Source organism: Schistocerca serialis, chromosome 1 (assembly GCF_023864345.2).
Source record: "Schistocerca serialis cubense isolate TAMUIC-IGC-003099 chromosome 1, iqSchSeri2.2, whole genome shotgun sequence".
Classification (NCBI taxonomy): Eukaryota; Metazoa; Arthropoda; class Insecta; order Orthoptera; family Acrididae; genus Schistocerca; species Schistocerca serialis.
This window is the reverse complement of record NC_064638.1, coordinates 488159216-488183810: the sequence shown is the minus strand read 5'-3', so window position 1 is coordinate 488183810 and position 24595 is coordinate 488159216. Positions and strand designations below refer to the sequence as shown.

Here is a 24595-nt window from a genome sequence, read left to right as displayed (position 1 = left end):
GCCTTGGTACAAATTTTCACTGGCCGCTTCAGTCTATAAACATAGAATCATATCTGTATGAGCTCAGTAAAGTATCTGAAATGGCGTCATTTCATTTGTCAACGATTCGAATGTAAGACAAAGCAACACCCATAATCGAGAGGAGAAAATATCCAAGCCTTCTGGAATCGAGCCCGCGCCCCCTCGTGTAGAAATCAGCAGAGCTGATAGCACAGTTAATGGGGCGGACATATCAAAAAATTTGCAAGCCATGCCCCCGAAATCAGAGGTGCTTCCATTGCATACAGTCGTGCAGGATTCTAGATGTAATTTTTTAATTTCGTCCGTCTCAGTTGCGTTGTGTGGTTTGAGAATGGGAGTGTCAGGCGGAAACTGGTAACCATTGCATTAGAATTTTATATCAGAGCAACTGAGACGAAAAGAAAAAGAAAACCCAATTTCCTCAGTTCTAGGGATATCCCTGGTTAAATGGCAGTGTTATGAAATTTCCCAGTTTTAAATGATTAAGTGATTAAAAGGAAAGTAGGGTTTTCGCAAAAAAAGCATAGATCAATACTCCTCTCCGCACTCGCCTCCAACGATAACGCCAGCCAGGGATACTGGACTGTCGGAGAGAGACGTGCGGCCTATGGAGTACCACGTGACCTGGCGCTTAGGGCTCGGCTTTCGTGACCTCCTCTCTCTCTCTCTCTCTCTCTCTCTCTCTCTCTCTCTCTTTCTCTCACCCTCTCGCCTGCGGACGGCAGGAATGTAACCGGCGTGTTGATCAGCGTGCAGCTGTTTCACGCGCGCCGACACACGCAGTGAACGAGCTATGAATGACAAACTGCCGCCGAGCGCGTCTGTACTGTTTCACGCATGCTGTAATCCGCGGCGGAGTGGCGTTGAGATTCGTCACCACTCGTCGTTCGCAGATATGGGCGTCTCCAGCGCATGTAACGCTTCTTACTTTCAGATAAGTTCCGCTTATCCTTGTAATCCTCTTTTCCATAAACCCGTTTGACATATTCTCAATCATCCTGGATCCACCATTGCATTATTTCTGTCATCAGATGCCCCTTGCTATCGGTACGCCTCATTGACCAGAAAAGTAATCATAAACACAGATCCGCCCACTGTCTGCGAATAGTGTAACACCTGTCACATGGGTTTCAGCACTTATGCTGCTGTCCAGGAAGCAGCTAAAATTGTGTTTGTGTGTGTGTGTGTGTGTGTGTGTGTGTCTCTGTGTGTGTGTGTGTGTGTGTGTGTGTGTGTGTCTGTCTGTGTCTGTGTGGCCATATTTCCGAAGACAGTCCTCGTCACAAGATAGTTATTGTTCATCACTTAAAACTTCCTGGCTGAGAGGCAGTGGTCGATCTGTAAAACTTCTTCTTCCTGCTGTTTCGTTGCCAACTGCGGGCAACATCTTCCGAGGTGAGTCAACTGCCGGAGGTCCCGTTTATATAGGGCGCATAAGAGAGTACCACCAAACGTCACGTGGGGCCGACTGTAATTCTATTTCTGACTAACGTCGTTATTCTCGATTGAAGGTAATCGATTGTCGCATCGTTGGTACAAAGTCGACCGCCATATCATGTCTAACTTTAAGCCTTCCTCTTTTCTATTAAAATTATTGTGGTGCTTCTGAATCTCTATTGCTTCCCTATACATACGTGCATAATAACAATAATACGATGGCCTGACTAGCACGCACGTGTAATTAAATTTTATTTCATGATCACCGTCTTTAAAAAAATGTTCCGCTACAACTGATTTGTTGGTATGTCCCAGTCGACAGTTCCTTTTGTGTTCGGTTAAGCGAGTATTGACACTTCTTTTCGTTGTGCCAATATAAACCTTCCCACTGCTACACGGAATTTTATACACCCCAGGAGTTGCTAAGGGGTGTCGAGCGTCTTTCACTGATCTTAAACATTCATTAATCTTCTTTGTGGGTTAAAGATTGTTTCAATTTGAAACTTGGCCAGAACTTTCCCAATACGGTCCGTAATACTGCGAATAAATGGAAGAAAATTTTTTCCAGCTGACAGTTGTTGTTGCTGAATGGTGTCAGACACTTTTCTTCTGGGATGAAGTACTCGATCTATCTCCTCGTCGGCGTATCCATTTCTCTTGAAAGCTGTTCGCAAATGAGACTACCGTGCTAGCCAGGACATTGCATTATTATGCATGAATGTGTAGGAAAGCTATAGAGATTCGGAAGCACCACAATAATTTTTACAGAAAAGAGGAAGGCTTAAGGTCAGACAAGATATGGCGGTTGACTTTGCACCAACGATGTGACAGCCGATTACCTTCAATCGAGAATAATGACATTCGTCAGAGATAGACTTACAATCAGCCCCACGTGACGTGAGGTGGTGCCCTCTATGCGCTCTGTATGAAATGGACCTCCACGGCCTGGCAGCCAATCGTTGACTCACCTCGGAAGATGTTGCCTGCAGTTGGCAACGAAACGTCAGGACGAATGAGTTTTACGTTTTACAGATCGACATCGGCCTCTCAGCCCGGAAGTTTTAACTAATGAAGACGCCGGCCGTGAAAGCCTACACGTTATGAATAGTTATTGATAGTCATTTTCTAAATCCGGGGGCAAATGAAAGACGGAAGTATGAAACAATCATGTAAGTACATGCATTACACCGTCTGAAGATGAGCTTTACGCCGTAGCCTATCAAGACTAAACAGTCTCTGCACACACTATAGCAAGGGACCGCGAAATTATTCGTTGATTCTAACTACACAGTGTTTTCCGAGTTCGGCTACACCCATTTCGCATAAATCAAATTATGTATGTCGTCACTCTCTATGTTAGCTTCGTATGTCAGTGCTGCAATTGCTTTCTGCGTCATGTTCACATATTCTGGTACTTACAAACAGTCACCAAACACGTTTCAATTTCTTCTAACTTCTGAGTTCTGTAGCATGTAACAGCTTCCAGTAACAGCTTCCAGTGTTGTTATACACACGAGGGTTGAACGAAAAGTATTGCCTTCACCTTCGTTAACTAGGTTTGGATGGGAATATTTTAATAAATCAAACACAGAAATAATCCTTCGAATGTGATCTTTAATTACCAATATTCACTTTTCCACATAATCACCAGCCAATTGGATACATTTCTGCCAACGATGAACAAGTTTTCTGAAGCCGTCACGGAAGAAGTCGACACTGTGTTTCTGCAACCAAAATCTCACAGTTCTCTGAACGTCTTCATCGGAAGCATAATGATGTCTCCGCAGATCATCTGTCATTATTGGAAACAGATGGAAGTCAGACGGTGCTAAATCTGGACTGTATGGGGGATGCCGTCGGTGGTGAGATTCAGTTTCTGAAGTTCAGGGGTACCCATCGTGCACAGATCTTCCGATAGCCAAGCAAAGCAATAATGTGACCCACAAGTTCTTGTGAAACGCCGATTGTGCTTGCAGTTTCTCTCTGAGTGATACGACGATCGTCCTGAATCAATCTGTCAACATTTTACTTCTAAAACTCGGTGGTTGGTGTCACAGGACGTCCAACTCTTTGTTTGTGACGCAGGTCAGATGGTCCCGCCTCAACATCTTTATACTTACTCGCCCAATGACGCACAGTACTCACATCAATACAATCACCATAAACTGCTTTCATTCTCTAACGAATCTCCTTTGGGGTGACACTTTCTACTGTCAAGAATTCAATGACTGTACGTTGCTTAAATCGCATTGACCGACCGTCTGAGCAGGGTTCCATACTTTACACTGTAACAACACAACCGTTTAATACTAACGCTTCCCGGCAACTGGAGCTGTAGAGAAGAGGCTACGGAACAAGCAAGTACCTGCCGCATATCACTGCCCCCAACTGTTGAAGAGTTACGAGTGTGGAGGCATTACTCTTCAGTCGACCCTCGTAATTTCCACTGAACATGTATCCGCAGCTGCGGTATATTGTTTAAATGACTTAAAACCGCCTGCAGCCATAATTTTTTCTTTATTTGTTGTACCGTTCTACAGTTTCGGTCATATGCCATTTTCAAGTATCCTGATAAACGGAAGCAACAGGAATTCAGTGAATTAACAATCGGTTAAAAGTTAAACACAGAAACAAAGGAGATCTTGAAACGTGTATGGGTTACTAAAAGCTTACTAAAAACGTCAGTGAGGGTACATTATGCCTTACTAAAGTTCACCTTAAAATATAACGTCCTCTTGTGATTTATATTCTTTCCTGTGAATACATCTTTTAATTACATTGTTTAAAATATTAGGAAATTCTCTATATTTAAAAAGGCGGGATTTGAGTATAGAGACAGGTAATGTTAGTGTTTTCTAATTTGTTTGAAACAATTTTTCTTTCTTTTTTTATACATTTCATTATTATTAACCTTGTGTGCCAATAAGAATGAGTTTTAGACAGGTAATGTTAGCGTTTTCTAATTTGTTCAAACTATTTTTCTTTGTTTTTTATACATGTCATTATTATTAATCTTGTGTGGCAATAAGAATGACTTTTAGACAGTACTTGTGACTAACGCTATGTATGAAGGGAGGAAGTGACGATACACAAGAACTTATAGGGTTCTTCTTATGCTTACTTTAAGCGGTGTGTGTGTGTGTGTGTGTGTGTGTGTGTGTGTGTGTGTGTTTTGTGTGTGTAAGAGACAAAAACTTAATATAGCTAGTAATTGTTTTCTTTCGAATATAGTCACTGCCGAATTTCCGAATCGCGTGACTGTTTAGCATTTACATTATGTTGTTCCAGATGTGGCACATCCAAAGGCACATATCTGGAAGGCTGAGGAGGTGGCGACGGTGGGCGAGCTGCTGCTTGATATCTCCATCAATTTAGCAAAGACGTGAGTACTTATTAGTCGACCACAGTATTACTGCATGGCTCGTGTGTTTATCTGCAAACAGCAATCCCATCATAATTTGCTCTGTTGTCCTAACGAGCAACAACTGGCTCGTGAAGTTATTCGAGCTTTCACAACGTATACGGTAGCCGAAAAAATGGATACAGTTTTTGCTTACTATAAGGTCAACACGTGTTTCCGATTGCTGTCACGAGACCAAGTAAAATAATATTGTAGTTGGGTAGTACTGGACGTTGTTTTGCCTCCATTGGGTTATTAAGTGTTTATTCATTTAAGACATTTTATTCTGCCACTGACCTGCCATTATATTCCTGGTAATCGTAAGTAATGTGTCATACATTTGTCATGAATGCAATATACTGTTATTTTTTAATTCAGACAAGTAAGTATGACCTGACATTACCTTCCATTGACCGAAAACAGCAGCACTTTAGTGACCAGGCACAAAATTATTCAAGTCTCCGCAGGTGGCAATTAAAACTGGATCGCAGTACCTAAAACTGTGACAAACAAAAGAGTAACGACCTATATTGCATTTCTGAATACACGTTTATCGCCTTCCTTGCAAAGAATTGATAATCACTCATTCCCCGAAGAAATTGGTCGTTATAAGAGAACTCGAAAACCATTATACTGCCTTTAATTTTTCTCTTTAAGGGCGATGTCTATGGACACAGTTTAAAGGTTCGATATTTTGTTACAAACCCTGTACTATAACCAAGGAACTAATTTATCATTTGCCGGTATCAAATACGTTTGGACTTGGAAAGGAAGACTACTGCTGTGGATGTTCCTCAAAATCATATTCCCCTTCAGCTCAGGCGACTTCTCATCGATAGTAGATCGCTCATTACTTTTTGACATCAACTAGGCAAGAAAAGTATAGGATATAATTGTAAGAAATGAATAACGAGAAGAGAGAGAAACGCAGAATTTTTGGTGCCACTTTCTAGGACGTCAGTTCTGTAGAATTGGGAAGGTTATAACACAAAAACTTTGGGGAACTGTGGGGAGAACATCTGGTATGTAATGGAATCAACAAATAGTGGATATATCACGGGGAACTGTGAAGAAGCATTCGATGGACAGGTATCGAATTTAGAAGACAGTGACTATCGTCGATCATGTCGAATTCCTTAATTTTTTTCATAATTTCATTAAAGTGGCCTTAGTTCGAGAAGAAATTATTCTCTAATTATTGCTGCAAAACCACGTGCTGAGGTTTAAAAGTAATATCGTGTGGTTACAGACTTAACAGATACGTAGGAATTGATTTCTGTTCCTTTTGTTTCGACAAAGATCTGTACCTAACGTGGACCATTTTTATGTTCAGTTATTAACGATTCTCTGCTGAAAGCAGCCTGAAAGCCGCTCATGCAGGGGCCAGTGAAACCCAGGCGCTTGTTAGAAACAAAAAAGAAGTCGCAGTCAAGGCTGCTTCATTTTTATTACCTTCACTGATAGCCGCGGTAATAACCTGGACCCTGCATAACTGCACCACTTTCTCTGGAAAGGCTGTTTCGTGAAAGCCTCCTCTCTTTTCTCCTGTCTATAACGTTTATGATTCAACACGTTCACCGTGTGAAAAAAATTAACAAAATGCAAAATACAAGTCGATAAGGAAAGAAACAGACAAAAATACAAGGTACCACAACCGAGATAACTAAACTACTCGTGCGATTGTCGTACACGTGAAATTGGATTATTACCGTTCCGTCTTATTTTGGTTTACTATAGTGAAGGGACCATTTTTAAGATATGCACTTGCAGAACAGTATGGGGTTTAAGTATTAATAATGCACACCTAAATCCTATGTTCAGCCAAAAATATCAGAGAAAGTCATTATCCCACATAGTGCATCAGATAAAAAACGTAAAAGTTATGGGAAAGAGCTTTATACGTATCCCTTCTGAAAACGGATGAATATAATAAAAGAAGATATAATATGCTTAGTTAGTGATACTTTCAAAGAACACTTAACTGCCCTTGAAACTACTTTTCAGAAAACATTATGTCTGAACACACATGTAAGTCGAAACTATTACGTGCACATAGCAAAAATCGTCTGTATTAGAATACATTTTTTTTCTGGAGGAGATGGATTAGATTGGTTTGGATAAAAGATAATTTTTGCACGTTTTGTTGGATAGATCCACACTCTACATCTACATCTACATCTACATCTATACTCCGCAAGCCACCTGACGGTGTGTGACGGAGGGTACCTTGAGTACCTCTATCGGTTCTCCCTTCTATTCCAGTCTCGTATTGTTCGTGGAAAGAAGGATTGTCGGTATGCCTCTGTGTGGGCTCTAATCTCTCTGATTTTATGCTCATGGTCTCCTCGCGAGATATACGTACGAGGAAGCAATATACTGCTTGACTCTTCGGTGAAGGTATGTTCTCGAAACTTTAAAAGTCCGTACCGAGCTACTGAGCGTCTCTCCTGCAGAGTCTTCCACTGGAGTTTATCTATCATCTCCGTAACGCTTTTGCGATTACTAAATGATCCTGTAACGAAGCGCGCTGCTCTCCGTTGGATCTTCTCTATCTCTTCTATCATCCCTATCTGGTACGAATCCCACACTGCTGAGCAGTATTCAAGCAGTGGGCGAACAAGCGTGCTGTAACCTACTTCCTTTGTTTTCGGACTGCATTTCCTTAGGATTCTTCCAATGAATCTCAGTCTGGCATCTGCTTTACCGACGATCAACTTTATATGATCATTCCATTTTAAATCACTCCTAATAGGTACTCCCAGATAATTTATGGAATTAACTGCTTCCAGTTGCTGACCTGCTATTTTGTAGCTAAATGATAAGGGATCTATCTTTCTATGTATTCGGCACATTTCATTTGTCTACATTGAGATTCAATTGCCATTCCCTGCACCATGCGTCAAATCGCTGCAGATCCTCCTGCATTTCAGTACAATTTTCCATTGTTACAACCTCTCTATACACCACAGCATCATCTGCAAAAAGCCTCAGTGAACTTCCGATGTCATCCACCAGGTCACTTATGTATATTGTGAATAGCAACGGTCCTATGACACTCTCCTGCAGCACACCTGAAATCACTCTTACTTCGGAAGACTTCTCTCCATTGAGAATGACATGCTGCGTTCTATTATCTAGGAACTCGTCAATCCAATCACACAATTGGTCTGATAGTCCATATGCTCTTACTTTGTTCATTAAACGACTGTGGGGAACTGTATCGAACGCCTTGCGGAAGTCAAGACACCTTTGAACCCGTGTCTATGGCCCTCTGAGTCTCGTGGACGAATAGCGCGAGCTGGGTTTCACATGACCGTCTTTTTCGATGTCATTAGACAAGAAGACATAATACATATGTACAAGAAAAGAGATGTAGTTAACTTCCTCCCACTGGTTAAACAGCCCTCATGGACAACATCTGAAACATATTTTCTTTAAGAGGTAATAACAAACTTGTCGCAAAACATGTAAATGTACAGTACACTGAGGTGTATATGATACATAATTCTTAGGCTATTACAGCCACGCATCATCAAACAGAAAATCAATTTACAACATTTGTTTATAACAGGGGGTCGATTGTAAACATGATGGATGGAAAAAGTAAGTAAACTGTTTATTATTTCTAAAGTAATGGCTATAACTTTAACACATTTATCCCACAGTGGACCACAGCGCTCAATGACCTTATGCAAAAATATATTCGGTTGATTCACTAAGAAATTCGTCAGCTGAGTAGGAGCTGGCCCCCAGTACGTCCTTTAGGTCCTTCGAAATTTTTTGCGGTTGCTACCAAGCTGCATAAAATAGTCTCAGTTCAATTGTCAAATCAAATCTGGCCAAAATCTCGAGCTTTCCACGAGATCCTCATCAGGAACAACTTGTTGTCGTGACTGCTGTTGTGGTAACCGTTTACAGTCCATAGACGGCTTGTGATTGATCCGGAATACGTCATCTTTACGTCACACTGTCAGATATTGTGTCCATCCTTGCGCTGTTGGTGCCAGCACACTCGTAGGAACGTAAACAATCGAGCGCAATTCTCTGTGTCTTCTCAGCGTCGAGAATTGACTTCCACGCAGTGTTAACAAAATAACACGGCAACCAGATATGCGAAAACATTATGGAAATCTGTTTAACAGCTTGCTTATCCATCTTATGAACGAAATACATCACTGATTCTGCGTGTCAGGGATCCTGCAATTTGCTGGTAGGCTTGTGGAGGTTCTTGGCAAGAGATGTCTACGCACAGATTATGTAATTCTCGTAAGTAACAGGCCGTTGGTTTGTGTACGTGGTGACGCCGTCCGATAGCGACCCTGAAGGGTTCCATAGGATTTACATCAGGGGAATTTCGTCATCGAGACATCAACGTGAGTCCACTATAATCCTCCTCAAACCATTGTAGCGCGGTTCTGGCTCCGAGACACAGACAATTAAACTGCTGAAAGATGACATCGCCTTCGGGGAAGACACGAAGCATGAACGGAAGCAAGTCGTTCGCAGCTGTCAGCGTGTCTTCGATTACTACCACAGGCCTCATGAAAACGCAGGAGAATGTCTCCCGTAGCATAATACTGCTCCCACCAGTTGCGTCCGTGGCGCGCTGCACCTTTCGAGCCACAGTTAACCTCGATGACGGCATTTGTGGAGACGACCTAGTGTAGCAAAAATGTGGGTCACCCGAAGAGTCGACAAGTTACCACTGATCGATGTCGAATTCCGATGGCCCCGTGCCCACTGCAGTAGTATTTGACGATGTCGTTGGCTCAACATGTGAACACGTAGGGACGTTTTGCTGCAGAGCTCCATGTTTAAAAATGTGCGATGAACGGTGTGCTCCGAAACACTTTTGTGTGCATCTGCATTGTACTCTTTCGGCACAGATGCCACAGATCATCATCTATCCTACTTTACATACGAGGCAAATCTCCAAACTCCACTTTCTGTGAAGAGTCGCTGACGGCCAACCATTTAGCGCCTAGTGGTAGTTTTACTGTCCTACTGCCTCTTTCCGTGGGTGCTCCCGAGAGTAGCACGTGAACATTGGAACAGCCTCGCCATTTTCGAGAGACTCGTTCACAGGTCTGCGTAATAATAATCTGCCCTTTGTCAAATTCGTCTATCTTAATGGATTTCCCCACGTGCAACCCGTATCTTCACTATGGTGATGTCCCGTCTGTGTCTGCTCCGCTTGCATACTATTGTTAGCGCGTCAAGTGCCTCCAACGCCAGCATGCGGCATCCAACGTTTCGGTGGGCAGTGACAATAATGTTTCGGCTGACCAGTGTTGTGTGTGTGTGTGTGTGTGTGTGTGTGTGTGTGTGTGTGTGTGTGTGTGTGATGACAGCCTGTGTAGTGTTTTATTTATCTCGCCTGCAATCGCCTTTCTGTGATTTTACAGTGTGTGTGTGTGTGTGTGTGTGTGTGTGTGTGTGTGTGTTTGTGTGTGTTTGTGTATGCATGTGAAGTTCAGAACTCTGATACTAAACCACCAAACAATTAAATCTACATCTTTATCTATATGATTAATCACCAATTGAGAATTAAGTGCCTGGCAGAGGATTCATCATACCACCTTCATGCTATTTGACTACCGTTCCATTCTCGAACAACGCTCGGAAGAAACGACTACATACATCTTTCCGTGCAAGCTTTGATTTCTCTTATTTTATTTTGATGATAATTACTCCTTATGTAGGTGGGCGCCCACTGTATACCTGCACACTCTGAGGAGAAAATTGGTGTTTAAAATTTCATGAGAAGATGAGAAGATCATGCCGCAACGAAAAACGCCTCTGTTTTAATGATTGACACCGTATCATATCCTTAGCACTCTCTCCCCTAATTCGCGATAATGCAAAATCAACTGGCCCTCTTTGAATTTTTCGATGTCTTCCGTCAATACTATCTGATGCGGATCCTACACCGAGCAGCATTATTCCAGAAGAATGCGGACAAGCGTCTGGTTAGTAGACCTGTTCCATTTTCCAAGTGTTCTACCAATAAATCGCAGTCTTTGATTTGCTCTCTCCGCTACATTACCTACGTAATCGTTGCAATTTAAGTTATTCGTAATTGCAATCCCTAAGTATGTAGTTGAATTTGCGGCCTTTAGATGTAAACTAACTTGGGCGGATTCCTTTTAGTATTCATGAGGATGACTCACATTTTTGATTACTTAGAGTCAATTGCCGCTTAAGGCACCATACGGGTATCTTGTCTAAATCATTTTGCAATTAGCTTTGATCATCTGATGACTTTACAAAACGGTAAATCACATTATATCTCCAAACTATCTACAGGGATGCTCAGATTGTCTCCTAAATCGTTTACTCGTATGTAGATAAGGAACAGCAGGCGCCCTATAACAATTGTTTGGAGAACGCCAGCTATTACTTCTGTTTTGCTTGATGACTTTCCATCATTTGCTATGAACTGTGATCATTCCGACAGGAGACCACGAATCCAGTCTCACAACTGGGGTGATACTCCATTGGCACCCAGTTAGATTAGAAGTCGCTTCTGAGGAAGGGTGTCAAAAGCCTTCTCGAAATTTAATAGTTTGGAATCAGTTAGACATTCCCTGGCGATAGCACTTGTAACACGCCCGGGAGGAAAGGGGGTAAATATGCAGTACTAATAAAAACTAGGCTTTAGCACTCGAGACTGTAAAACACCCCCTAGACACAGGAACGAGGCTTGATATTTAACGGCCGTGTGCCTAAGCCCGCGTACCTGGTCCTTCCCGCGACGGTTAATCTGCTGCTCTCTGCACTACCTGCCATGATGTGTCCTGTAATAACTATTGTCTAGCAGGGAGAGGAGTCATTCACACCAACAATACCAAGTTGATCTGGTAGAATTCACTGTATTCTGTTAAACACTCGCGCACGGTGGGGCTGCCCTGTTCACAATTAACATTATTCGACAATGGACGTGATCAGTAATTGTACTCCAAGTACGTGTCCGTTGTGATGTATAAGGTTGCTGTCTAAATGATGGCATCCAATGCAAAAACACAGTGCGTAGAACACAAAATAATCACTGTTCAACGGATGTTTTGTCAGTCGACGATTGGCACAGTCCTTCCAACAGTACTAAAAAGTTCAACAGCTTATAACACGAGCGTGCGAGTTACCGAATCGCGATTCCGATGCTCCACAAAATTTCTGGTACGATATACGAACGAGAAGGTACCTGCACTAGTGATATTCAGTCAGTCAAAACGATATGTGTTTCTTTCACTTAGAACTTGCAATTAGGATCATACCAGTCGACATTATTTTTTCGTAACGGTCGCGACGCGGTTGATTGTTGTTCTCCCGACACGACACACGAAACCGAGAAACATCACCTTTTGGTTAAACATTGTTACTGCGTCGTGAACACTGAAATAAAACGCAAGACTTCTGTCGCAAACATTTTCAATCGCTTCTGCATAACTATGTGCTGCATCCACGGCATCAACACAATACTCCGCCCACGCTCCACGAAAGCTACGCCACGGCTCTCCACCCTTGCTCTGCGCTAGGCAGAGAGGCGACAATCGGATAGTCAACCATATAATTCTATGCTTGCACACTCATTACGTTGTGGGAAAATAGAGATCTAGTAGTGTTTCACAAGGACGATGTTTTCTGAATTCGTGTTGGCTATTCGTCAATAAATCGCTTCTTCGAGATAATTCATAACGTCCGACCACATTACATGTTCCAAAATCCAATTGCAAATCAACATTAGCGATATGGGATTACTCCAGTTTCTATCTTAGGTAGGCCTATTGGTGTGACTTGTGCAAATTTCCAGTCTTTAGGTAGGGTATTTTGACGTACGAGTACCGAGCGAGGTGGCGCAGTGGTTAGCACACTGGACTCGCATTCGGGAGGACGACGGTTCAATCCCGTCTCCAGCCATCCTGATTAAGGTTTTCCGTGATTTCCCTAAATCGTTTTAGGCAAATGCCGGGATGGTTCCTTTGAAAGGGCACGGCCGATTTCCTTCCCAATCCTTCCCTAACCCGAGCTTGCGCTCCGTCTCTAATGACCTCGTTGTCGACGGGACGTTAAACACTAACCACCACCACCACCACGTACGAGTCATTGTATATGATTGGTAAGGATGCATCTATTATACCACCATACTTTGGAAGGAATCTCACTGATATACATTTTGAACAGCAAACCTTGTCTTCATTAAGTAATTTAAGCTGCTTCGCTACACCAGAAATATTTGCTTCTTAGTTACTCATGTTAGCAGTAGTTCTTGATTCACATCCTGGAGTATTTACTTCTTCTTAGATGCAACCCTCTTACGTTACAGAGAAAGCCGAGTTTGAAGTTTTCCGAGTGTCGCTAATACCGTAAAGGAAATTCGAGTTTTGGCGGGCTGCGTGGCTCCGTGGTAGAATGCTCATCGACCACGCGGGCAGCCCGGGTTCGTTTCTATGATGTGGTAATTTTTTGAAGAAAGTTGCGTGTTTCAAGAGCATTTCTGTGAAGCGCATAATACATAAGGATGTAAAAAATTATTTGTATTTTTTTTAATCCAAACAACCTTTATTAACATTCTTTTACAAAACATTGATAATTAAGAATTTATACTTGCAATGAAAACTGAATTTTTTGAGAGATATGTAATTAGAGATAGGAAGACGTCAATGTTTCATAAAAATGACGTTTAGAAATGTGTTAACAGCACATGTTCTGTGAATTTTATATTTGAATGATGTAGGTATTCGAACTAAACTGAGAAAAACGAAATAATACTGACCTGAATTGTGACTCGAATCAGTCACTATTAGTCTCGATCGCTACTGTTTTTTTTCCCATCTTTGTGCATCTTGAGCTTCACGGAAATGCTAATAGGACATGCACCTTTGTTTAACAATGTGCATCATCCACGCATCGAACCTAGCATCCCTACGTGGCAGGCGAGCACTCTGCCTTAGAACTACGCTGCCTCTGAAAAAGGTAACGGGTGTATCTTTGGATTATTAAAGACGCTCGGAAAAACTCAAAGTCGATTTTCACGAGAATTTTTGAGGGATGCGTTGCTTTGGTTGACTGGTATTTGCTCTCTGAACTTGATGAATTATAAATATAAAAAAATTACAAAAATTCTATACCCGTGTGGCCTTCTAGTAAGATTAATTGTAGCCGCTTTGACGGTTGAAGTTGTTCTTGCAGATTACAATTTCCGCTGCTTATCTAATAACATAATCCCAGTATGTAGAAGCGTGGGACAAGATTTTAATTACATCAAAAAGTTTTCTGATTGTATTTGTCATATGCGGACGCAAACATCGATCAATCACGACTCGTCTATGGACTGTAAGTACCTTCTAAGACAACAAAACGACGCACCGCAAAGGGTTTATACAAATTTGTCATAAACTGATATTCGTACAGATATCGACGGTAAATGCAATGTTGTAAACTTTGACAGCCAATGGACGAGTGTGTGACGTTGCAGCGCAGTTTCACCGCGCAGCTGGCAATGATAGTAAACAGTACGCAGATGGACAGTCACTAAGCCTCGCAGAGAGGTGCGTCAACAGAATACGCAGATGTCAGCATTTGAGAAAGGATGTATAGTTGGTCTCAGTTGGGTATCGGGAGTCGAGAATAATCGGTGAGTCGCTCGACATTTGAATAGAAAAGCAATCCGCCTTCAGGCCACAAGTGGCCCATCGGGACCATCCGACCGCCGTGTCATCCTCAGCTGAGGATGCGGATAGGAGGGGCATGTAGTCAGCACGCCGCTCTCCTGGTCGTTATGACGGTTTTCTTCGACCGGAGCCGCTACTATTCGGTCGAGTAGCTCCTCAATTGCCGTCACGAGGCTGAGAGCACCCCGAAAAATGGCAGCATTGTATGGCGGCCCGGCTGGTCATCTATCCAAGTGCCGGTCACGCCCTACAGCTCTTAACTTCGGTGATCTGACGGGAACCGGTGTATCCATTGCGCCAAGGCCGTTGCACATTTGAACAGAAGAGATGCCATTATTCGACGATGTTGGCAGGAACGTGTGAACCATGGCCGAACGCAGCGCCAAGAAGGAAGTGGTCGACCTAGAGAGACGACAGGACGTAAGGGCGAACACTGGTCTGAGACGGATTCAGTGACCCGGATTCGTCATTATCATCGATCCGACGTGCAACTGGTGCTCCAGTACGACAAGGTTCATTAACAGTTGACTCATCGAAAGGAGGTTTAGCTCACGGCGCCACTTCCGCCGCCTACCATTGACTTCTGTACACCAACAATCCTATTTGCAGTGGTGTCGGGCACATTCGGCCTGGAATGAAAAGAGTTCAATGATGAGTCCCGCTTAGAAATGAGCCCCGATGACCTGCAAACACGTTTCTGGGCAGGTCCGGTCAGTGGTGGGATACCAACGGGACTGTTACCCGCCATAAGGCCTGGCAACCAGGTCTGGAGTGTCGTTTCATTTCATATCAGGACCCCTTTTGTAGTCATCCACGGCCAATTACAGCACTGATTTATTGTCCTTCATGCCAAGCCATCCTGGACTTACATTTCAGCAAGATAATGTCCAGCCGGACACGACGAGAATTTCTACTGCTTATCTTCGTGCTTGCCAAACCCTATCTTAGCCGGCAAAATTGCCGAATCTCTCTCCATTGGAGAGCGTTTGGTGCATTATGGGCAAAGCTCTTCAACTTCGGGGTTTTGACGTTCTAATGCGGCAGTTGGATACAACTCGACACGATACCCCTCAGGAGGGAGGGGGAGTTGGGTTGGGTTGTTTTGGTGAAGGAGACCAGACAAAAAAATGGTTCAAATGGCTCTGAGCACTATGGGACTTAACATGTGTGGTCATCAGTCCCCTAGAACTTAGAACTACTTAAACGTAACCAACCTAAGGACATCACACACATCCATGCCCGAGGCAGGATTCGAACCTGCGGTTCCAGACTGAAGCGCCTAGAACCGCACGGCCACATCCGCCGGCTGAGACTAGACAGCGAGGTCATCGGTCTCATCGGATTAGGGAAGGACGGGGCAGGAAGTCGGCCGTGCCCTTTCAAAGGAATTATCCCGGCATTTGCCTGGAGCGATTTAGGGAAATCAGGGAAAACCTAAATCAGAATGGCCGGACGCGGGATTGAACCGTCGTCCTCCCGAATGCGAGTCCAGTGTCTAACTACTGCGCCACCACGCTCGATTTCTCAGGAGGACATCCAACAACTCTATGAAACAATTCCAAGCCGAATAACTGCTTGCGTAGTGGCAGAAGTGCACCAACGCGTTACCGCCTTGCTTGATTTTTTAAGCTTTTTCTCTTGCATAAATCGTCAAATGTCTCTGCAATCATTTCTTTTTCTGTACAAGCACGTAACATCTACTGATTTCCGTCCCATTCGGACAGTTCCTTCGTGATGGATCTTTTCTTCCCTTAGCATGTAGTTATTACAACAGCGGATTGGACAGCCAATTCTTCCTAACGAAGCCGATGAGGGAACGTAATCTTATACAAAATGGAAGTTGTTTCCAGATTTGACGCTACAACCAAGCCGAGATTGTTTTGTACAAAAATGTCGTTGCAAGAAACTTAGATCTCACTATTAGCAAGTTCTTTAATAAAGGATGCTTGAGCTGAAACGGCAGTGCAGTTTATAGTTGTCTCTGAAACAACTAGGAAAAATATGAGTTATAAAATCATAGTTTCACACTTGAACAGTCTATTCTGTTGAATGGGGTTCTTGGAATGATAATCATCATTCTGTGCCTCTCGCGCTGCATCATGTAATGGTTTGTATCTTCTTTTTTCAATTCCACCGACACTAAGATTGTTCGTTGACGAAACGCTCCTTTCGCCTCTTGTACACTTTATTGAGAGTGCTTGCATGGCTCGAATGAACCGATTCAGAGAATCTGCGTGCACTGAAGCTAGAGAGGTAGCAATCGATCTGGTGTCCTAATACACACACACACACACACACACACACACACACACACACACAGACACAGACAAACGCATACACATACACAGACAGACACCTGGGAAAGTGCCGCTGGCAGCCAGGCAGGACGGCAGCGAAAGCCGACAGCGAATAAGCATGTAAGACGTCGCTCAGAGGCCGCAGGCCATCCGGGAAAGCCCGCAGAAGGCGCTGCTGCTGGCTGCGGCACAGCCGCTGTGCAGGCGGAGGAATGTGTAGAAGGCGTCCGGTGTGTCCCCTTGCCGTTGTATAGTGACTAACGGAACTTTGCCTCTCTACTTGCGACGGTTCTCCCACATTTTTTCCCGACTGATAGTCAAGCTACACATCAAATCATCCAAACACAATAATTCTTAGAAGAATGTTTTTATCATTTAATACTTCTCTCATCTCGTTCTTCGTGATATTTTATGAAACTAAATTCTAAAATATAAATAAATAAATTAAAACCTCGCACCACGAAGGAATTATCCGAATGGGGCGAAAACCGGTAAATGTGATGTCCATGTACAGACAAACAAATGATTACAATTTCAGAAAATTTGGACAATTTATTCAAGACAAACAGCTTTACAAGCAAGTAAATAACACCTTGCTCCACCTCTGGCCTTATGCAAGCAGTTATTAGGCTTGGCATTGACTGACAGAGTTGTTGGATGTCCTTCTGAGCTACCTCGCTGGTCAAGACAAGCAGCAGAAACTACCCATATGCGGGCAGGCATTATCTTGCTGAAGTGTAAGATCAGAATCCCTTGCCATGAAGGACAACAAAACGAGTAGTAGAATATAGTCAACATACCGATGCGCCGGCCGCGGTGGTCTCGCGGTTCTAGGCGCGCAGTCCGTAACCGTGCGACCGCTACGGTCGCAGGTTCGAATCCTGCGTCGGGCATGGATGTGTGTGATGTCCTTAGGTTAGTTAGGTTTAAGTAGTTCTAAGTTCTAGGGGACTGATAACCACAGCAGTTGAGTCCCATAGTGCTCAGAGCCATTTGAACCAACATACCGATGCGTCGAAAGAATGCATCGGATGACAACCGAATGGGTTCTGCTATGAAAACTAATGGTACCCCAGGCTACCACTCCTGGTCGTCGGGCCCACAGCTGCCCAGGGCGTTTCCAGACCCTCTTCGGTAGTCAGAGGGGCTCGGTTCAAATTGGTTCAAATGGCTCTGAGCACTATGGGACTTAACATCTGAGGTCATCAGTCCCCTAGAACTTAGAACTACTTAAACCTAACTAACCTAAGGACATCACACACATCCATGCCCGAGGCAGGATTCGAACCTGCGACCGTAGCGGTCGCGCGGTTCCAGACTGAAACGCCTAGAACCGCTCAGCCACTGTCCGGCCGGGCTCGGTTCGAAGCTGGACTCGACACTGAAGAAAATTCATTTCCAGTCAATGAGGTTCCAGGCCGAAGACGTCTCTGGAGACGCCCCAGACAGCGGTGGGATACCAATCTGATTGACGCCCGCCATATGAGCCAACAACCTGCAGTGATGGCCAGGGGTGCCATTTAATTTCATAGCAGGAGTCCTCTTTGGTTGCCATCCGCGGCACACTTACGGCACAGCGGTACGTAGACGATACTCTGTGCTCCGTTTTGTTACACTTCTTGGCAAGCCATCCTCGGATGTTTTGTCTTAGAGTTTGCAATTAATAATGGCAGTGAACCTGAACGCTTCTTAAAAGGCAACAAATATAATATTAAGTTAAAACAAACAACTGCAATGACCGTCCTCTTATATATATATATATATATATATATATATATATATATATATATATATATATATATATATATATATATATATATATATATATATAAGGCCGTTCGGTAGGAATTTCTAGGACAAACGGTGTGCACGGTCGAAAATTAAATTCCTTCGCCTTGTTGCTATGGCGAGTAAAGAGTTGAACGTGTTCCACATTGTACGCTGTATCCGCTAAATCCTGTGATAACTCATCTGACAACCACACACTAAAGCGTACGGATTTAAAAAAGTGATGTTGGGTTAGAAAATGGCTGACTATGAGTGGTTCTTTCAAGTGAAAGCAAACTGGTGCGAGGTAGCCACTTAACAGATGACGGTGACATGGCGCAACACGTACACAAAATTATTTCCTCACGATGACACGGACGAGAGGTTATTTCCTGGCGACGACATGGACGAGAGCTTACTTCTTGGCGACTAGATGGACGAGAGGAGCTCGCCCAAGTCGCGTGGAGAGGTTAAATCTCCTTTTCCTCGCTCCCATGGAGAGACGAACAGTGTTTGTAACAAAGTGACAGAATGTTCGTCAGAAAGGACAGAACAATTAAAAGTCGTGGGAAGTACCGTTGCAGTATTGGCAGCAGCATCGGCAGCCTCATTCCCCGAAATATCGACCTGTCCAGAAACCCATACGAACGACACGTTGGTGGCACTATCAGTGAGAGAGTGTAGGAACTCGTGGATCCGTTGTACTAAAACGTGGTGGAACATCGCAAGAGACTCTGCAGAGCACTAACGGAATTAGAGCGTGCGACAGATTTAGAGATTCTGTGTCACTTTGACGTTCAAGATGGCCTTCTTACAGGCTAATTTCATTCCATTAAAAATCGAGCACTAGTCTAATAGATGACTTTAAAAACCTCTTCGCCGACCACAGAGGATTACCCCGTGTTATTGTGAGCCTTAGTGCCGCCGATGTAACTGAAGGTGCTATCCCCAACAACATATGATGGTACAGAAATCTCGAGTGAATGACAGAAGCCGGAACACAGTTCTTCGCATGCGAAGTAAGTTCAAGACTGGCATGGACCTCCGCAGGAAGCCAACAGGAATGACTTTCACTCCTCGGGAATGTAGCAGGTAACACGAGATGAAGCTTTCGAAATAGAACACGAAAAAGGGCTGTGGGAGGCAACAAGCGAACAGATCTTGCCTCGTATTGACAATCAGGGACTTCCTCACACAAAATATCATTTTTTTTTTTTCAGAGACAGCTCTGTTCTACCATCGTTGTCACAAGGTAGAGCTCTCAACATCACTTCCCCAGTTTCTGTAAGTGTTCAAAGTATGTTGATCATTCTAAGATCATAAACGGTCCCCTTCCTCCATTTGATCCCATTATCCCATTTCAGTAATCACTACATTATACTCGCTTCCTCATCCATTTGAAACACTTAAAATATGCGATCATATCTTCTTCAGCTTCAGATGGATTAGTCGTCCCAGTTCGACCTATTGTACTTCCCTCCGTTACTCTCCGCAGCTCAGTAACCAAATGAATTGTCGTATTTGTCGCCACTGTTTTGAAGAAAGACCACTCACCCTACAATAAGTCACCCTTGCCGACTCTTCCATTTCAAATGGTTCAAATGGCTCTAAGCACTATAGGACTTAACGCCTGAGGTCATCAGTCTCCTAGACTTAGAACTACTTAAACCTAACTAACCTAAGGACATCACACACATCCATGCCCGAGGCAGGATTCGAACCTGCGACCGTTGCAGCAGCGCGGTTCCAGACTGAAGCGCCTAGAACCGCTCGGCCACAGTGGCCGGCCTTTTCCATTTTCGGCCCCATCTATACTCAGTCATGAATTGGTCAATTTCCATTTAAACCACCTGGACACCGCAGTTTAATCTACCTAAACTCACCCTTTTCTACCACCTTAATCTATACCACCAAATCTGTACTCCATCCAAACTCACCTTCTCCCTTCCAAGCGCCTCACCACTGGACCTAGTCCTTTAGTTGAAAGAGTATTTCATCCACAAGCGACTTCATCGATTTCACCACTCTCATGATGCGATCGGCAATGATCTAAATTAAATCACCAAATATTTAGCATTGTAAGTCTTATTTATCGTTTAAGTAATTAAAAATTAAATAGTTGTGCGTTAAATTTACGAAAATTTATGCTATTTCCCTTTTCCAAGTGTGATGTGGCAGAAGTACGAGAATAAAGATTTCAGTCCACCTTTGTCGTGAATGGCGAGAGACTAAAAAAGACAGACAAGTTCATAAATATCTGTTATGTGCCGGGTTAGTTAACATAGACGTTTTCTGGATGTAGAGCTGAGCTACTTGGTGGACAAAACACACGTTTCGGTCACAGTTGCAGTGGCTTACTATGGCTCTACTAATAAATAAATTTCAGTTTTATCCAATCCGTGGTAGTTACACTCCTGGAAATTGAAATAAGAACACCGTGAATTCATTGTCCCAGGAAGGGGAAACTTTATTGACACATTCCTGGGGTCAGATACATCACATGATCACACTGACAGAACCACAGGCACATAGACACAGGCAACAGAGCATGCACAATGTCGGCACTAGTACAGTGTATATCCACCTTTCGCAGCAATGCAGGCTGCTATTCTCCCATGGAGACGATCGTAGAGATGCTGGATGTAGTCCTGTGGAACGGCTTGCCATGCTATTTCCACCTGGCGCCTCAGTTGGACCAGCGTTCGTGCTGGACGTGCAGACCGCGTGAGACGACGCTTCATCCAGTCCCAAACATGCTCAATGGGGGACAGATCCGGAGATCTTGCTGGCCAAGGTAGTTGACTTACACCTTCTAGAGCACGTTGGGTGGCACGGGATACATGCGGACGTGCATTGTCCTGTTGGAACAGCAAGTTCCCTTGCCGGTCTAGGAATGGTAGAACGATGGGTTCGATGACGGTTTGGATGTACCGTGCACTATTCAGTGTCCCCTCGACGATCACCAGTGGTGTACGGCCAGTGTAGGAGATCGCTCCCCACACCATGATGCCGGGTGTTGGCCCTGTGTGCCTCGGTCTACATCTACATCTACATTGATACTCCGCAAGCCACCCAACGGTGTGTGGCGGAGGGCACTTTACGTGCCACTGTCATTACCTCCCTTTCCTGTTCCAGTCGCGTATGGTTCGCGGGAAGAACGACTGTCTGAAAGCCTCCGTGCGCGCTCTAATCTCTCTAATTTTACATTCGTGATCTCCTCGGGAGGTATAAGTAGGGGGAAGCAATATATTCGATACCTCATCCAGAAACGCACCCTCTCGAAACCTGGCGAGCAAGTTACACCGCGATGCAGAGCGCCTCTCTCGCAGAGTCTGCCACTTGAGTTTATTAAACATCTCCGTAACGCTATCACGGTTACCAAATAACCCGGTAACGAAACGCGCCGCTCTTCTTTGGATCTTCTCAATCTCTTCCGTCAACCCGACCTGGTACGGATCCCACACTGATGAGCAATACTCAAGTATAGGTCGAACGAGTGTTTTGTAAGCCACCTCCTTTGTTGATGGACTACATTTTCTAAGCACTCTCCCAATGAATCTCAACCTGGTACCCGCCTTACCAACAATTAATTTTATATGATCATTCCACTTCAAATCGTTCCGCACGCATACTCCCAGATATTTTACAGACGTAACTGCTACCAGTGTTTGTTCCGCTATCATATAATCATACAATAAAGGATCCTTCTTTCTATGTATTCGCAATACCTTACATTTGTCTATGTTAAGGGGCAGTTGCCACTCCCTGCACCAAGTGCCTATCCGCTGCAGATCTTCCTGCATTTCGCTACAATTTTCTAATGCTGCAACTTCTCTGTATACTACAGCATCATCCGCGAAAAGCCGCATGGAACTTCCGACACTATCTACTAAGTCATTTATATATATTGTGAAAAGCAATGGTCCCATAACACTCCCCTGTGGCACGCCAGAGGTTACTTTAACGTCTGTAGACGTCTCTCCATTGATAACAACATGCTGTGTTCTGTTTGCTAAAAACTCTTCAATCCAGCCACACAGCTGGTCTGATATTCCGTAGGCTCTTACTTTGTTTATCAGGCGACAGTGCGGAACTGTATCGAACGCCTTCCGGAAGTCAAGAAAAATAGCATCTACCTGGGAGCCTGTATCTAATATTTTCTGGGACTCATGAACAAATAAGGCGAGTTGGGTCTCACACGATTGCTGTTTCCGGAATCCATGTTGATTCCTACATAGTAGATTCTGGGTTTCCAGAAATGACATGATACGCGAGCAAAAAACATGTTCTAAAATTCTACAAGAGATCGACGTAAGAGATATAGGTCTATAGTTTTGCGCATCTGCTCGACGACCCTTCTTGAAGACTGGGACTATCTGTGCTCTTTTCCAATCATTTGGAACCCTCCGTTCCTCTAGAGACTTGCGGTACACGGCTGTTAGAAGGGGGGCAAGTTCTTTCGCGTACTCTGTGTAGAATCGAATTGGTATCCCGTCAGGTCCAGTGGACTTTCCTCTATTGAGTGATTCCAGTTGCTTTTCTATTCCTTGGACACTTATTTCGATGTCAGCCATTTTTTCGTTTGTGCGAGGATTTAGAGAAGGAACTGCAGTGCGGTCTTCCTCTGTGAAACAGCTTTGGAAAAAGGTGTTTAGTATTTCAGCTTTACGCGTGTCATCCTCTGTTTCAATGCCATCATCATCCCGTAGTGTCTGCATATGCTGTTTCGAGCCACTTACTGATTTAACGTAAGACCAGAACTTCCTAGGATTTTCTGTCAAGTCGGTACATAGAATTTTACTTTCGAATTCAATGAACGCTTCACGCATAGCCCTCCTTACGCTAACTTTGACATCGTTTAGCTTCTGTTTGTCTGAGAGGTTTTGGCTGCGTTTAAACTTGGAGTGGAGCTCTCTTTGCTTTCGCAGTAGTTTCCTAACGTTGTTGTTGTACCACGGTGGGTTTTTCCCGTCCCTCACAGTTTTACTCGGCACGTACCTGTCTAAAACGTATTTTACGATTGCCTTGAACTTTTTCCATAAACACTCAACATTGTCAGTGTCGGAACAGAAATTTTCGTTTTGATCTGTTAGGTAGTCTGAAATCTGCCTTCTATTACTCTTGCTAAACAGATAAACCTTCCTCCCTTTTTTTATATTCCTATTAACTTCCATATTCAGGGATGCTGCAACGGCCTTATGATCACTGATTCCCTGTTCTGTACATACACAGTCGAAAAGTTCGGGTCTGTTTGTTATCAGTAGGTCCAAGATGTTATCTCCACGAGTCGGTTCTCTGTTTAATTGCTCGAGGTAATTTTCGGATAGTGCACTCGGTATAATGTCACTCGATGCTCTGTCCCTACCACCCGTCCTAAACATCTGAGTGTCCCAGTCTATATCTGGTAAATTGAAATCTCCACCTAAGACTATAACATGCTGAGGAAATTTATGTGAAATGTCTTCAAGATTTTCTCTCAGTTGTTCTGCCACTAATGCTGCTGAGTCGTCAGGTCGGTAAAAGGAGCCAATTATTAACCTAGTTCGGTTGTTTAGTGTAACCTCCACCCATAATAATTCACAGGAACTATCCACTTCTACTTCACTACAGGATAAACTACTACTAACAGCGACGAACACTCCACCACCGGTTGCGTGCAATCTATCCTTTCTAAACACCGTCTGTACCTTTGTAAAAATTTCGGCAGAATTTATCTCTGGCTTAAGCCAGCTTTCTGTACCTATAACGATTTCAGCTTCGGTGCTTTCTATCAGCGCTTGAAGTTCCGGTACTTTACCAACGCAGCTTCGACAGTCGACAATTACAATACCGACTGCTGCTTGGTCCCCGCATGTCCTGACTTTGCCCCGCACCCGTTGAGGCTGTTGCCCTTTCTGTACTTGCCCAAGGCCATCTAACCTAAAAAACCGCCCAGCCCACGCCACACAACCCCTGCTACCCGTGTAGCAGCTTGTTGCGTGTATGCAGTCCTGATTGTGGCG

General features: G+C 43.9%; 1 protein-coding gene across 1 annotated transcript in view; it reads left to right on the top strand.

The window, feature by feature from the left end:
• The window catches only part of LOC126457748 (peroxidase-like), a 289734-nt gene that overhangs the window by 152460 nt on the left and 112679 nt on the right, over positions 1-24595 (top strand). The window contains exon 4 of the mRNA XM_050094300.1: positions 4747-4840. Within this exon, the coding sequence (XP_049950257.1) occupies positions 4747-4840 (94 nt within the window). The remainder of the gene's footprint in view (positions 1-4746; positions 4841-24595) is intronic.